The sequence below is a fragment of the Chelonia mydas genome, chromosome 6 (genome assembly GCF_015237465.2).
Source record: "Chelonia mydas isolate rCheMyd1 chromosome 6, rCheMyd1.pri.v2, whole genome shotgun sequence".
Classification (NCBI taxonomy): Eukaryota; Metazoa; Chordata; order Testudines; family Cheloniidae; genus Chelonia; species Chelonia mydas.
Window position 1 is genome coordinate 118,184,707 of NC_051246.2, and position 17,466 is coordinate 118,202,172.

Here is a 17,466-nt window from a genome sequence, read left to right on the forward strand (position 1 = left end):
GGGAAGGCAATCTATAGTGGAAAACTACCACATGTAATAATTCCTAGAACCAGATATTACTGTTGGAGGTGAATTTCTGACTCTCATTTACTTCAGTGGGTGGTCCAGATAAGGAATGATGGAATGATAAAACCACTGAGGTCAATGGGAATCAGGCACCATCATCTAAGGGCAGTATCTGGGCCTCACAATATAACACTGTAGCTGAATTTTTATTTAATATCATGTTAATACATTATTCCCAAGCAAACGCACAGTAATATCTCTAACTTTTTCTACTGCTATAACTATTCAACTGTACTGAGAAAAATATCTTGTCTGAGACTAGGCATAGTCAACATGGGGAACTGTGAAGGCTAGGAAGATATTACATGTTAGATACAAGGCTAGGAGGATATTACATGTTAGATACAAGGCCAAAGTGTGCCACACAGATGTTGCCCAACTGGGGTGGAAACATTTTAAAATCTGTTACTTTTGCATTTTGACTGTCAATGCATAGACTGTCAAGAGGGAAGTCAGACCAGCTGCAGAACATAGAGTAAATCTAGCCTGGCTGACTCTGCATGGAACTTAAATAAGAGGAAGAGAACAAAACACTCCTCCCTGCCTATTATAATATTCAATCACTTGTTTTCAGTCAGACTTTGTACGGGTTCATGTTCTCTCAGGGATAAATTGTGACTGTCACCCCACTATTAGTGTAGAGGGCCCTGGATTCAGCAAAACCGCCAGCAAGGGAAACCACTGCACAGGGACTGCAAGTCCCATACTCTTCCAGAAGTACAGCTCCATGGGGTCTCCCTGATGGATGACGGGTTTGGGGGCAGGCTACGGCAAGTGCGGTATGTGGATCCACTGGCCATTCTTCCCCTGCTCCTAAAGAGGGCAGAGAGCAACACCCATTAGGGGTTGCTGCAGCATGAAGCTGCAATAGCACTCACTGTGTGGAGAAGGGGATAATTACCTCTCTAATGGCCCCATAAATCTCCCTTCTACATACTCCGTTATCTGGGCTGTACAAATGGAAGAAGCCATTCCCCTAAGGCATGAGTAGCAGCCAACACTTCCAGCACCCCTTCAGTGACAACAAACTGACGCAAGACCTACAATATTATCACCACAGTAACTGAGAAGCATATATCTACATTCCTCCTAGAGAGGGAATTTTATCTTAACTCTTCCTCGGTGACTTCGGTTTATTTACCAAATCCAGTGACAGATTTGGGGGGAGGGGACGGTGTTAAATTTAAATCTTCAGATTGGACAATAACTTGAAAAGCTACTTTTGGGGGGCTTATTTTAACATTTCTCTTTGCAAATACTATCATATTCAAAAATGTCATTTAATGCTACTTACTTGAAATTTTCTATAGCATGTTTCACTTTCTGTATCAACCAACAACTTTGTTAACTTCTTCTCTTGTGCAGTCAGCCAGCTCAAGGCCTCTTTTACTTTCCCCTGGTAATTGGAGCAGAAAATTCCATTTTTGCATTCTGCAAGTCTTATTTTTAGTTTGCATTGTGTCATAAAACAACACACTAGTGAAGCCTTCCCACTCACTAAAGGTCTGTTCCAAAGCCCATTGAAATCAGTGAAAAGACTCCCACTGATTTAATGAGCTTTGGATCAGGCCGTACAAATAGATGAAAGCCAAAATCTTCAAACCTGGTGCCAGAAGTTAGTTTCCTGAATACAGTAAGGCAGCTTGAAACAAGTAGCCAGACTTCAGGGTGTTACAGGAACATGCTATCATATGTAAATTGTTGGTTAATAGATAAAGGTGCCAGTAGATGGCATTCAAGAATATACAGCATACATCCTGGGTTTTGTAGACCCAATAGAATTCTTGCTATGCCCTTCAAATGGCTTTCTCTGGATGCTCTTTATATCAGCTTCTAACAAGAAGGATCTGGGTTGCTCAGCACTTTTGAAAATCAGTCTACTTCTATCTAGGTACCTAGGTATAATTTTGGGAGCTTGCATTTAGGCAACGAGGTCAGAAAATGTTGGCTGGAATATTTATGGACATCTTAACTAACAAAAAAGTGAACTTTGCAACAAAGTTTCTGTCTACACTATTAAAAAAAATCTACCATGTTGGGGATTTTGGTTACAATAAAATAGGGACACACAAGGTTAGAATAAGCTCAATTGTGTCACTGTAGACAAGATCACACCATGTTTTACAACTATGTTACTGAACCATGCTACAGTAGGGGTGGGCAAACTTTTTGGGCCGAGGGACACATCTGGGTGGGGAAATTGTATGCACGGCCAGGGCAGGGGGTTGGGGTGCGGGAGGGAGAGCGGGGTGTGGGAAGGGGTGCGGTGTGCAGGAACGGGCTCAGGGCAAGGGATTGGGGCAGAGGAGGGGTGCGGACTATGGGAGGGAGCTCAGGGCAGCAGGTGCGGGGTGCGACAGGGGGCTCAGGGCAGGGACTTGGGGTGCACGGGGGTGCAGGGTGCAGCAGGGGCTCAGGGCAGGGACTTGGGGGGCAGGGTGCAGGAGGGGTTCGGGCTCCGGCCCGACGCCACTTACCTAAAGCGGCTCTGGGGTGGCAGCAGCGCGCACTGGGTCCAGGGCAGGCTGCCTGCCTGCCTGCCCTGGCCCCGCACCGCTCCGGGAAGTGGCCAGCACCACGTCCCTGCGCGGCCCCGGGAGTGGAGGGGGCCCACACAGGGCTCTGCGGGCTGCCCCTGCCACACCTCCAGGTACCTCCCCCAAAGCTCCCATTGGCCGCAGTTCCCCGTTCCAATGGGAGCTGCGGGGGGCGGTGCCTGGAGGCAAGGGCAATGCACAGAGCCCTCTGCCCCCCCAGGTGCCTCAGGGACATGGTGCCGGCCGATTCTGAGAGCAGCGCAGGGCCTGTGGCACCAGGGGGGGCAATCCCACGGGCCAGATCCAAAGCCCTGAGGGGCTACAGACTTTGCAAAGGAGGTGTTGAAATTCTCACTCAGAGTTATGAAAAGCAAAAAAGTACACGCATTTGGCTTGGTTCAATGATAAAAGAAATGACATACCTGCATGTCTTCTTCAGCCACAGGTAAACTTCTGGAATACTGCAGAAACTGAGCTACATAAGTCATGATAGATTTTTCATCTGGACTGATAACATCGACATCTGTGAGAGGTAGCACACTATTAGCTCATTCCTGCATATTTCTCAGTTTGATTGTACAATTATATTCTACAGAGCAATCATGAAAATTTAGCAAATACAAATGAATTTATTTTCAGCATTTCAGTTAAAATTTCACTGACAAAAAACAGTATTAAATTAATTTTTTTCCTCAGGAATACTGTAATACAAAACAGCAAATTAGAAAAGAAGCAGGCAATTGTTAATATCGTCATCATGCAGCTTTATATTTTTTCTTCTAAAGGATGTTCCTGTAATTGTTGCCAAGTCAAAACTCCTATTAATTCAGGTTTCCTATGAACTATTCAGCAAAGAACCTCAGGTTAGAACATTCTTACTTTTATCATAAAGATCAGTATGTCATTTTACCCCCCAATCATCACAGTGATTAAACATTAAAAATTCTATTTAGGTACATGTACATTGCAAACGAAACCCCCAACAGCAAGTCTCAGACTCCAGCTCAACTGACTTGGGCTCATGCTACAGGGCTAAAAATAGCAGCCCATTAGGCTGGAGCCCAGGATCTGAGACCCACTCCCCTCACAGGGCTTTAGCCTGAGTGGGAATGTCTATACTGGTAGTTTTAGCCCATAGCGTGAGCCCTGAGCCTAAGTCCGTAGACCCAGGCTTTAGAACTCGCTGCCATAGATTTTTTTTGCGGTGTAGACGTATCCTTTGTTATGAACGGACACTGGTTTGACAGTATCAGCATCAGATCTTATACCAAGTGTATGCAAAACAGACCATTTACCTTCAGGTTCAAGAAGTCTTGGAATATTTAATTCATGTTCTGCAATTTTAAAAGCCTCCTTCAGATTTTCTTTGTTGGTTCTACCCTTTGCTCTGTCCATGTCAACTAAATCTGGTCTTAAAGCATGGATGATAGCTAAAAAAGCCAGTCCATTCCTCCAGCTTGATTGGAAATCTGCCACTTTGATAGATCCATGACTGCCCCAAAATCATAAAGAATAAAATGTCATGTTCTGTTTTCTCAAAATATTTAATATTCAGTTATCAATACAATGTAAACCATGTCAGACTGGGCCTAATCCAAATCCCACTCGAGTTACTGGGAATCTTTCCAATTCTGTGGAAGCTGAGTCAGCCCCATTATGCACGGTCAATATAATCAGTCCAACAAACTTAAAAACTGAAATATTTTTCATTGCATAGTATCATGCTGCTTTTACTTCTTGCTGTGTGCTGCAATGGCACTTGGATGACCAAATTTTCTTTTTTTTATTTATTACATTTAAGGCATCTATCAATGCCTTTTACAGCACAAAAAACAACAAGCCAATAGGAGTCAGGCATCTTACTACCTGAGGCCTTTTTGAAAATCCCAGCCTTAAATTTATTACATTACTTTTGGAAAGTTGTTGTTTTTCCAAAATGTTCAACTGAATTAGGACTAGAGAAATGAAAAAAAATATTTAGAGAGGGATCCCACAATTTCTACAATGCATCTGGTGTCTAGATGATACATTGATGTACATAGAAGATTCATCAGTTACAATGAGTCCTGAGAAAACAACTCCTCAAAAAACAGTTTGTGTATAGTGGATATGATGGTATGTGAACAGGGGTTAATGCAGGGTGTCAGTGATCTTTCATGATTAAAACGTGAGGGTCCATTGATTTAAAAAACAATGTTGGTCTTACATATATGTTATAGCAGTAACTGATATGTTAAACCCACTCTAATCGCAATCAAATAGATTATACCTTTTCTGAATAAAGACAGGCAAAAGAAAGATGATTAGGAAAGAGAGAGCTTTCATTTACATGCAAACCCCATAGCCTTAATAAAACAAATGAAAAATATAGAAAATGTAAGATTCAACTCCTGACAAGTCCCGTATATACATCCAGCAGAAAGCACCTGCTTTGCTGACGAACACTCTAACCTCCCACTAACATGAATGGAAGATTAGTGGGGTGACACCAGAAAAGGTAACCTGGAGAGCTAGAAAGAAAGGGCTGAGGTTTCGGTAATATTTTTTAAAATGTATTTGTGCGAGGCAGTGGCTTTTCAAGGAAATTCAAATGTAAAGCCCTGATCTTGCAAAATCATATGCACATGATTAGCACTCTCATTTAAGTCAATGGAATGACCTGCCGTGTGTCAAGTGAAGCAGGTGTATAAATCTCTGTTGGAGCAGAGCCTGAGCCTTCTTAACTCTATAAAAAGTCCTTAGCTCATGAAACTCTTTCTTTTGGCTTGTGCAATGCTCTGGGGTGAAAATGCATGAACTGGGATGCTGATTCTTTTCTAGGCATTCTGCTTTTTTTTTTTGTTCAACAAATTCTTGGACGATTAGTGTAACTTTGTTACTAAGAGAACCAGTAAATGCTAATCCAACAGGATTAAAACTGGCAAAGCATGCAAGCATTGCAGTAGGCACATTACACAAAGAACGGAGACAGCTGATAAAAAAGAAAGCCAAACAAGTCAATTTATTTATCAGTGTTTTCTTTGTAACGTTAGCTCCAACTTCTTATATTTAAAGGACGCACGTCAACATATTTACGCCCCAAATTTGAAATCCAAGCTTTGTTAGAATTGATGTGAAATGTCAACCAGATTCTAATGTGCTACTTCTTTGTTATACCTAGTAATCAGTCACTAAGAAATTAACCAGACAAAATATAGCGCCTTTATAGGATGACAGTAAAAATAAACATGAGATACAGTTTATATGCTTTCATGGTACTTACATTGAACATTGCTCCTTCACCCACAACAGGAGGGCCTTTTTAGCAGATATCTTCCACCGTTTCTTAACTTTACCTCTTTTTCTTGCCTGTGGGCTTGCAGCTAAAGATGAGTCGACAACGCTCGAACAATCGAGAGATGGATGATTATAACTACTACCAAGGGTCCATGCAAGTTCTTCAATCTACCAGAGACAGGGGAAGAGTTTAACAATGTAAAAATCACTGTTCACACTTGCTCAGAAGAGGCTTGTCAGAGTGGCCCAGTTTAATTCCCCAAAGATTCTGTCTGCATTGAGCATGCTCCAGCCCAGGGTTGAGAAGAACCTTCCCTGTTGCAGCTCTGGGCTGCTACAGACTGGGCCAGGCCCAGGCACCAGACCAGAGAACAGATAGCTGTCTCTCCTGTGCACATACCTTCAGGCAGAATCTGGCCCATGATTTTAAACCAGTTATAAAAAAATATTGACATGCACATCACACTGCTGTCAATCATATCCTGCTCAGCTAACAGGGACCCTAGTACCCATTTCAGAGAAGCAGTTACAGTGTACAATTAGAACATATTAGATGTTTCTTCTCTGAGCCAACACTTCAGGCATACATTGTGCTTATGCATAATTCATCTCATTTTGTGACCATTTTATTCCACAATTTTTTGTATGTTTTTCTCTATTAAAAATACTTTCTCACATCACTGCAATACTTACATGAAAATGTAATATAATTGTCCAAATTAGGCCAAGCACAATGGAAGGTTTTCCTTCAATAATGTCAGCAACATGAATATTTATGACCTTGATCTGGAAAAAGAGGATCACTGTTAAAGAAGGAACATGTTCAACAAACTAAACTGGTGTGAAGAGTGAATTTTAAAGTTAACTTTAATACTCACTGATTTGTTCTTTAAAAATTTCAAGGCATTTTCTATATTGCTTCTGCACTGGAACATGTTACATCCTTTCTCCCGTGGCTACAAAGTAAAACGAAAATATTGCTCTATCAGCTGTGACAATCTGTTTTATTTTAGATTGTTCACCAATAAAGGTCCAAATCCTGCAAAGACTGATGTCTGATTTTGCATCTATTGGCACCAGTGGCATCCCACTGACTTAAATGTTGCCGCATCAAGACCCTTGTGAGCAGTCAGCTCAACCACAGTGCCAGTAAGTTCTTGTTGCTTTAGCCCTTGCAACAAGGACAGCTGATTCTGAATGAGAGAGCCTGCAAGCCATGAGACAGTTGTTCCTGGCAGTGGAAGGTGTGACAGGATACTCACCCCCTGACTCCAGTGGGACTGCTCACATGCTTACAGTTAAGCACGTCCATAAATCTTTACAGCATTTAGGCCAAAGTCAGGATTTCATTCCTTTACTTTATCTTACCAGTTGTTGACCTGAAAGTACTTCCAGCAGGTCCAAGAGCACACGACCTTCTTTGACATCTGTATATAGATCTGAGATAACGGAAGGAGGAGTATGCTGCAAAAGTAATACATTTAGATGCAAGTTATATACTGAATTCTGAAATCATCGTTGAGCAAAATATCACTGATTGCTTTGCTTCTTTTTTTAAAAAAAGTTTTATTTTTTTGCCCTTTTTTTGTTCCACTTACCATTTTTCTGCTTATTTCAACAGAATGATATAGAAAATAGATTTCTTTTAAAGCTGAGGGCCCCAGTTCAAGAAAGCATCCTTGTTCAGCAAAGCACTTAAGTATATGCTTAACTTAAAGTAATTAAAGCCAATTAACTTTAAGCACATGCTTAAATGCTTTCCCAAATAAGGGTGGAATGAAGCACCCACTAAAGCGCTTTCCTGTACTAGGGCCAAAATTATCATGTTTCTAGCTATGCCTTTAAGGAGGCTAAGAAGAGGAGGGTAACTCAGTTTTGATGCAAAATTTCCAGTAACTAATTTTGAAAAATATGAAGGTCAGAAAAAGCAGCTGATTAATGTTCTTATTTTTCACCAATGAAGCCTAAGGTTTGAATATTGACTCTGGAGATAAATGAAAATGACTTCAATGTTGCTTGCTATTTGCAGACTTCGTAAAACCACACTGTGGCTCCCCATCTCTGCTCAAGAAGGGACCAGCACTGAAACAGTTCATACGCCACAGGTCAGGACCAAAATGCATTGACAGAGCAGATTCGTGAAAGCTTACAAGTACCTGCCTCCATCCTTGACTTTCACTGAATTAAAACAATGTTTTAAAAGCATTCCAGTGTAGCACAAATATACAACAATAAAACAAACAGCCTATGATAATGCCTATATAACACCACCAAAAAAACCCCCAGACAAACAAACAAAAACACCACACAAATATATAACCACACACACCCGTCTCTGCCATGTGCATGTTATTCAACAGTTAAAGCATACCTTTCCAGGCTAATTTTCCCTGTTGAACCATGAATATTTAAATTTGTTTGGTTTATTCATTCTTCTACATTTTGCTCTCCAAAGTACAGTTCTAAATTTATTCACAAACAGCAGCAACGTCAAAAAAACAACAACTTTGTTTAACATTAGTTAAGATTGCGCTCCTCAGTAAACAAATCATAAAAAATTAGGAAATGCAAAGTAAAGGATAAAAAGTTTGCGAAGTGAAGCATTCTTGAGTTAGGAAATGCCAGAATGAACATTGATCGTGCAATCTTAATTCAGCCCACTTGTGCATATGCATTACGATACAGTCATTAATTACATGATCCCATATTATTATTATTATTATTATTTTACACAGAACCCTGGTTTGTTCAGGGCGTAGGATGGATCTGCTCTGGGGATGAATTGGGACTGTGTAGTGAAGGAGCCTGTTGCCTGTAGGACCCCTGCCTCATTTGCTGCAGAAGTTGGTAGGTGTGTAGTGAATGAGCCAGAAGCCGGAGGAAAACAAAGGATGGTCTTGTGGTCAGGATAGTTCAATGCCACGTGAAGGCTTGGATTCTATCCCTGCCTCTGCAACAGAGTTCCTATGTGATGCTTGGCAAGTCAGTTACACCAAACGGGGTTCACAAAGTCACTTCTGCATGTAATTAAAGACTATATAACAATCATACCACAGGGGCACTGAATTAAGGTTCCTTGGGCGACATTCATTCTGGCATTTCCTAATTTGATAATACTTGACTTTGCAATTTTTTAATCCTTTTATATCCTTAACTTTGTACTTCTTATTTTTTATGGTTTGTTTACTGAGGAGGGCAATCTTAAAGAATGTTAAACAAAAACTTTTTTGTTATTGAATTTCCTGATTGCCCCGGGCAAGAGGCGGGGAGAGCAGGGGGAAGGCGCTGATCTATGGGGTCTGCCAGTGGGCGGGAGGTGCTGGAGGGAGCGGGGGCAGGTGTAGGGGAGCTGATGGCGGGCTGCCAGACTGTTTAATACCTGTATTAAATTGCTTATTTAAAATTGTTTAAAACGTATATAATGCCTTTTGTCTGGCAAAAAAAAGTTTCCCTGGAACCTAACCCCCCCTATTTACATTAATTCTTATGGGGAAACTGGATTCGCTTAACATCATTTCACTTGAAGTCACATTTTTCAGGAACATAACTACAACGTTAAGTGGGGAGTTACTGTAATAGAGCACTTCCACCTTTGTTGTTTTCAATGTACATTTTATTGCCATTGTTATCTTTGTGAAGTGCCACATTTCACCACACAGTGTCATGTCGACAAATATATTCAAAGTAATTAAATTAATCTGTAGTCATATAAAACCCTTGGAAAACCAGAAGAAGCACAGAAAAGGGGCTGTCATTTTGTAGCTTTGTATTCATGTAACCCTTTTTGAGGAAAGTAACAAACAATTAACCTTGAAATGAAACAGTACAAACCCAAACAGCACAACAGGAACTTATCCAAACACAGTATGCTTCCATTACAATTACTCCTGTGACCTACCATAGTCTGAGGTAAATCAGTTATCAAAGGCAGCCATTGCCATGACGATAGGATGCAGTGTTGTTGTATTCGTGTTGGTCCCAAGATATTAGAGAGACAAGGTGGGTGAGGTAACAGCTTTTATTGGGCCATCTTTGGTGAGAGACTCTTTCATCAACAGAAGTTGGTCCAATAAAAGCTATTATCTCACCCACTTGTCTCTCTAACAAGGGTAACAGTAACTTTCCCCAAGTGTGCAAACAAACTGGGGGAGGGTGAGTGATGAGTAGTTATCTCCAATGTCACAGTGTTACAGCTCACATGACAGCAGAGGGCATCAAATGTAAGGGGGGAAGCAGGGGAATCAGGCTTTTTCACTGTTCCTGTTTTCCCAAATTTCCTAAATAAACAACAATAAATCAATATAAAATACACACTGGAGATCATTCCTCACACATATTAATTAATGAGTGAAATTTGCTTCAAATTTCCCAGGGCATGTTTATAAAAAAAAGGGTTTTGAGACACAGAACCTGAAAAGCATTTCTGATGCAACCTTAACTACGGTCTCATTATTTCAAGACAATAAGACAAAACTATGTTCCACAGACCATTTTCTTACCTTTGCCAACTGTGAATTTATCCAACTAGTGAAGGTTTTCTTCTGGATACATTCCTGCTCCACTGTGAAAAAAGAAAAATCACTTAATAAAACAATTTAACTATTTTTATTTCACTTTTTCAAAGAGACACATGGACTCCAACTCAAATCTAAGTTCTGTCTTCAGTTATCTCAGTGGGTTTTTTATACGGATTTTAATATTATTTTCTGGAATCTAACTGGTATTTTCCTCCACTCAGAAATGAAAGCATCTCCAAAAGCTCCACAACCAGAAAACGCAGTCTTACTGGACTTGATGGGGCTTTATCTGAGGGAAAGGTCCATCCACACAGAGAATCTTAATGTTCTTTAAGATTTTTTTTAAAAGCTCAACTAATGCAAATAGTAAAATGAACAAATGAGCCTACAAAGCAATACGTCTAAAACAGCTTGGGCCTCAACTTATTTCTAAATGTGCCTCAAATGCCTTAGGCCTTTTGTCAGCATAAATCTACTGTTGCAATTCTAAAAGTTCAGATCTAGGGTAAAATTGTCAAAAGTGTCAAAAATCACTAAGGGTTTGTCTACACAGGGATAAAAATCCGGCAGCAGGTCCTGGTCAGCTGACTTGGGCTCACAGGTCTCAGGCTCCCAGGCTGAAAAATCATTGTGTAGACATTTGGGCTCAGGCCTGAGTCCCAGCTCTGAGATCCTGTGAGGGTGGAGGGAACTCAGACTCCAGCCCAAGCCCAAATGTCTACACAGCGATTTTTTAGCCCCACAGCCTGAGCCCTGCAAGTTGAGGCCGTGCTACAGGGCTTTTGTCCCCGTATATACATACCCCTAGGTGTCTAAGTCCCATTGACTCCGCAAGAAAACCAAAAAACTCTCTTTTTTTCCCTCCCCTCCCTTTTATTTAAGAACCCCCCAAAGATCTAATTGTATTTAATTCTTCATTTTTACACAGTATAGCTAATAGGAATAGTATGTTAATTGGCATACAACTACAATTATTATCAAATGCTCTCACATGACTCACATTAAAGGTAGTGGGAGCTGCATGAACAAATCTAAAGGCATAATCTATTTTGATTTCTCTGGTGTCCCTCCCAGGCTTTAGGCATATATTTCATTCAACTTAGGTTGCTACCAACCTTCCTCTCCCCTGACAGCTTTCCCACTACCTGCAACCCATCTGATTAAAGCCATGAAATCTGAGGTGCATGGTAACAGACCTATGGTAATCCAACTAGAAAGATGATTAAACCAGGCCAATTAACTTGGCCACTTAATTAGGACAAATTCTGACATGTGTATGGCACTTATCCCTCTCTCTTGGTTCCAACTTGTATGCACGCTCGTGGGACATTTTGAAACTAGTGCTCTTGTTAGCTAAGACGTGTAATGTTGTATCTAGAACATTGGTTAAAACAGACTGAAAAGGGTAGGGGAGATCACACTGTACCAGCCCAGCAGAGGGAACAAACTCTATCCGCAAAGTATGATTTTCATCCAGATCGGGAGGGCCAGTAGTACGATCTCCACATCACCGACACAATGCAGGACGCTAGGAGAGGGTGCAGGCAGAGTGACCATGCATGGGGCCCTCTGCAGCGCCAGTGCACCAGAAAGGGAGTGTCTGCTTGAGGAGTGAGCAGAGGAGGGGTTTGGGGATCTGCACTTACATAGATCCCGAGGCCCAGAACTCCTACATATAGGGTGCAGAGAAGTAATGGCTATACCACCCATTGGCTGTCTGTGACCTACCCCTCAGGTTGGGAATTGGTGAATTCCAAAGCCCCCCACCTCACAATTCCCAACACCATTCCCCAAACAGCCAAGCTTTGTGAGGGGAGGGATGCCAGCCCAATACCTGCCTGGGAAGGGACAGGGAGAGCTGTGTCTTGAGGGCCCTCCCCTCCCTCATGTGTGAAGGGAAAGTAGAGCAAAGATGGCCTGACAGAATTGTCCAAGTCCGTTCTGCAGTCACTGCAGTACCCTGTGCACAGCTCCAAACTTGTGCCTGCCCCTACACAGCCTTCAACAAGAACTCCCACTATGAAGTAGAAGGTGACTGGATCTGAGAGCAGTGGGCTGCTGGTAGGAGGGGCTCTATGGGCACTGAAAACCTAGCAACCATCTCGGGGATGGAGTTATCTCTAACCATGCAATGAGTCCAGATTCTAAACCGGTAGGCAATTGGTAGAAACAAAAATGTTAGCAGAGGGGATCATGTGAAATTGAACAGCCCTTGTGCCCCAAAGCCTTCCTGCTATATGACTGCACAAATAATCCAAAAGACAAATATGAGAGAAGGTTTGTTCACTTGGCACTGCAGGCCAAATGCAGAATTACTCTACAATGAAAATCCAGCCATTCCCCTGCAGAAAGATCCCAGAACATATGCCCACAAAAAAAGCTTTACTGCTCTGCTTGAGAAAATGAAACCCATTTCATACAAGTGCAGCAAGTACTTTTATTATGCTCATGGAATACAGCTAACACAAATTCCCATGCCAAAGCCCCAGTCTTGCATCAGGCTTTACTAGCATCTAACTCTGCACCCATACAGAGCTCCATTAAGTGAGACTCTGTACGGACAAAGGGGCAGAGCTCAGTGCAGGATCTACACCTAAAGAAGTAGATAGCTAATTCTGGTTCATATTTCTAGATCATCTACCAAAGCCTTAATACTAAATCTGCCCAGAATTAAATATTCATATTCTGCACATCAATAATACTTTGCATGATACATCTAAACAATCTCTCTGTGGCTCTCCATAACCCATCATGCTTTGTATCTAGTATTTGTAATAGTACTACCCTGACTCCACCACAGCCAAGTATGTAGCACTCTATTTTCTCTCGTGATTATATTATTGTTCACGTTTTTAAAAATGAACATTAAAACTAAATTAAAAAGGAGAGGAGACTGTGTGCATGCAGAAATAGAATATAAAAATAATTTTTGTTTTGAAAAAGGGATAACATTAAAAACATAAAACACAGAAATACAGCATTTGAGGCAAATCATAATCATTACTGCTCTAGGAATTAGGTAAACAACACCAAGATATCGGATTCAAGTTAGCACATAAGCAAGCCACACCCCCTTGCTATATTTCAAGCTGCAAAAATATCATGGAGCCTTTGCCAATTATTTAACTGAAATTTGAGTGGATGGTGGCTACTGACTGTAGCAGGCAAGCACGGCTGGTATTTCTACCATTTGAAAAGGAATGTATACCCAAGACTCAATATTTCACTGAAGCCAGTGGTTCCCCATCTCCCTTCTTGCCCCACCCCCAGCTCACACACACTGTGCTGTTGCTGAGCCAGAGAACTAGCTTTTGGGCCTGATTCTGAGAGACAGTGAGGCGCATTAAGCCCTTTGCACTTGTCTTTTGCCTCTATCAGGCCAGTGGCCTCTGATGTGTAACACTTTTGGACATGAACAATATGGGCCTGATCCTGCAAATATTTTCTCATGGGAATAGTCCTTACTTAGGCAACTAGTCTCACATGTTGAACTGGGGACAGGTAATTTAATAATCCATTTAACGGTGTCAGATATTCTCCCCCCTATGCAGGGTACATTGGCTCCCTCTACTTCCCATCCCTCCTGCTCACTCTCCTGCCAGTTGTTCCCAAGGGAAAAACCTATGGTGCAGACCCTGCAGCCTACAGCTGCCACTGTGCCCAGACATCATGAAAGCAATGCAAAGTTGGGGATAAGGAGTTCTTTCTCCTTTCTACACCCTGTGGGGCTGCGTAAGGATTGAGCACATATCTAGCCTACAGCTTGGTTTACTTTCCTGACCCATAAAAAAAACTGTCATGAATCAATAACAAGCTCCATTACAAGAATAGCCAACAGCTCACAAAGCTCTTTGGATAGTAGCCAGGTGTAGTACAACATTCAGATCAGTATACACACATCTGCCCATGCACCCCACACATTCTACTCTAGACATGTTCCTAGCAGAGTGGCAGATGATTATTTCTTCATTTTTACTGTGAATGTGTATTTCCGCTAGTCTAAGACTCCAAGGCTTTAATGATTTATGAAAGCTCAAATTCTTGTATCTATCATGCGGTTCATTAAAAAGGATTTTTATTTCTAGGAGTATGAATGAGTTCTTTGTTGGCTATTTTAATAGGAGTCTAAACGGCCTTAGATTTATCTTGCCCTAGTTTTCAAAATGTAACTGATCCAGAATAAATAAAGCTATCCAAAAACTAATACAGCACTTCCTTCACCCCTGGCAAAATCAGTGCCCAAACTTACCATGCCAGAAAATGGAGCTGATGAGACAAACATGCATCTGACAATATGAGAACACCTGAAAAATCTCAGATTTATTTTCTCTTGCTTTTTAAAGTCAGTCTTTAAAGAATAACTTTTGGGGAGGAACAATAATAATTAATCTGTTACATACAGCAATTGACGCTAAAGAGTAACTGTTGGACACTTACTAGCGTGTCCTGACATGGACAATCACAGCCACTACTTAACAGGCTAATCAGTCAAGGCCAGGTCATCGGCATGCGATCTAGTACATAGTATAGGGCAGTGCATTGGTGAACTGTTTCAAGAGCATCCCAAAGGAAAAAGTGAGAGTCAAGGAGTTGCAATCTCCCAGCTGGTCTCCCCACTGCTCCAGGAAAGGAATACTCTGTGATAGGTATAGATCTGTCACAGCACACACACTCAGGTATGTCTACACTGCATTGTAAGCCCAGGGTTTGAGTTCAGGCTCAAATCTAACCCCCCTTCCGTCAACATACAGATTGCACTCACCCTGGGCTCAGACCCAGAATACCAGGACCCCACGGGGGTGGAAGTTCCAAGCCTGAGTCAAGCCGGGACCCAGGATTCAAGCCCTATTGCTTTGCTGTGTAGACACAGCCCCATTGGGCTCACACTCTAAGAGTCCACCAAAGCTATCCCACAATCCTAAGGACTGACTTTCTTTGTCCTCCGGACAGTCTAGTTTAGTGGACAGTCAGGTTTTATCATGCTGCACCATGAACAAAGGGATGGAATGGTTACATTTTGGGAGGGTGCTAGGAAGTCTGGAATATGGGTGGTTGGACTCAGGTATACATAATGCAGAGTAGACTCTGGAGCCCCAGATTGTGACCCACGGTTCAACAATTCCTAATCTGGGGTTTCAATGAGTGTAGACACTCAAGCCCTAGGTTAACAAACCCAGGGTCTGCTAACTTGATTCTACTAACGCTGGATTTACATTGCAGTGTAGACTTACCCTCAAATGCTGGTGTAATTACACCACCAGGCATGTGGAAGGGGAGAAATCTAAGTTATGCCCTCTTCCCACCTTCTCCTATCCTTTCCTGCACAGCTGCATAAAGGTGGGACGTAGCAGCACTGAAGAGCCTGCTTCTCCCTGCACGCAGGAAGTGGTGGTACAGTGCACCAGCACAAGATGGCCACAATTTGGCCCTGAGTGCTTGTCAAAACATTCTGATACAGTGAACATACCAAACAGGTTATTCATTAGCAGGATCTCTGGGATATCACAGCCAATGAAGTATTTGATACTGCATGATTTTTTAGAGATATGGATTTTAAACAGTTAAATTACATTATTTTAAAATAACTGAACCAATCCTGCAACTTCATTTATTTCTATCTTATTACCATTTTCATTTGAACAGGAAGAATTACCTCTAGCATAGCCTCGCCCATCCCCCTCCTTTTCACAGTTCCAGTTAGCTGCAAGTGCTGGGTAAGTTCCTGCACTTTTAGAAAAATAATTACACATTTGCCATATGGGTGGAAATTCAAAACAGTGATTTCTATTTATTCCGTTCCTCTCCACTAATCAATGCAGTTTCATTCACTCCTAATAGGAAGGCAGAAAAAGAAGTCTCCAGAGCTGATGCTAATGTCCACCCGTACAGTGTTATGTTATCAGTCAGTAATAAAGATACTTTCATCAAGTTTTATGAGCCTGTCCAAAGCCAAATGAAGTCAACAAGAGTCTTTCCATTGACTTCAGTGGGCTTTGGATCAGGCCCTATGTGTTCAAAGTGCTGCACAGATATTAATCATCACATCACCCCTCTGTGCAGCAGGTAAATGTGAGCCCCTGACCCCAAACCACCTACTTATGACCTCCCATTCCCAGAAATTGAAAGCAAATTCTCCAGCCCACAGACACCTTCACCAACTCAAGAAGACTCATTATACTGAGCTTTGTGATCATTAGGTTTCTATCTATCTAGATATCTAAGGTACTTCTACGTGCCCCATTATCATCGTACAGTATCTGAACCCCTCTGTCTTTATTTATCCTCACAGCATCCCTATGAGGTAGGCCAGTGCTATTATCGCCACTGAACTAAGGCACAGAGAGACTAAGTAACTTGCCCACGGTCACACAGGACATCTCTTCTGGAGCAGGAAACCTCCTGCATTCCAGATTAGCACCCTAACCACTGGACCATCCTTCCTCTTTACTGGGGGTAGGGGAGTTTATTTTACTCATTTTCAGTGTTGAGTTTTGGCTCTTATAATACCAGGTAACTTCTTAGACCAATTGTTTTTATAGGTTTACTTGAAAAGTGAAAGAAAAATACTCATACAAACTTTTTTAGCACATCTCATTTACTGTTTGCATCCTAAGCCCACATACCAAAAGGCCGCATGCCATGCAGTTGCTATGTGCAATCAAGAAGTGAACTGCAGACAGGATACTGGGATTTACAGCAGACACCATAAACAGGATGTAAATTTCACTGTAAGTCCCCTGATAGGAACTTTTCCATTTTTAAAAGTGACTCGTGCAAAACAGAGCCAGTGTTGTTTAAAAAAAGAAAAGGAGTACTTGTGGCACCTTAGAGACTAACCAATTTATTTGAGCATGAGCTTTCGTGAGCTACAGCTCACTTCATCGGATGCATACTGTGGAAACTGCAGAAGACATCATATGCACAGAGACCATGAAACAATACCTCCTCCCACCCCACTCTCCTGCTGGTAATAGCTTATCTAAAGTGATCATCAAGTTGGGCCATTTCCAGCACAAATCCAGGTTTTCTCACCCTCCGCCCCCCCACACACAAACTCACTCTCCTGCTGG

General features: G+C 41.8%; 1 protein-coding gene across 1 annotated transcript in view; it reads right to left on the bottom strand.

The window, feature by feature from the left end:
• Positions 1-17,466, bottom strand: part of SYNE2 (spectrin repeat containing nuclear envelope protein 2) — a 265,942-nt gene that overhangs the window by 218,556 nt on the left and 29,920 nt on the right. Inside the window, exons 3-10 of the mRNA XM_037901108.2 lie at positions 10,379-10,440; positions 7,248-7,343; positions 6,758-6,835; positions 6,573-6,665; positions 5,866-6,047; positions 3,899-4,095; positions 3,026-3,126; positions 1,361-1,462 (exon numbers count right to left, since the gene is read on the bottom strand). Coding sequence (XP_037757036.1) covers positions 1,361-1,462; positions 3,026-3,126; positions 3,899-4,095; positions 5,866-6,047; positions 6,573-6,665; positions 6,758-6,835; positions 7,248-7,343; positions 10,379-10,440 — 911 coding nt within the window. The remainder of the gene's footprint in view (positions 1-1,360; positions 1,463-3,025; positions 3,127-3,898; positions 4,096-5,865; positions 6,048-6,572; positions 6,666-6,757; positions 6,836-7,247; positions 7,344-10,378; positions 10,441-17,466) is intronic.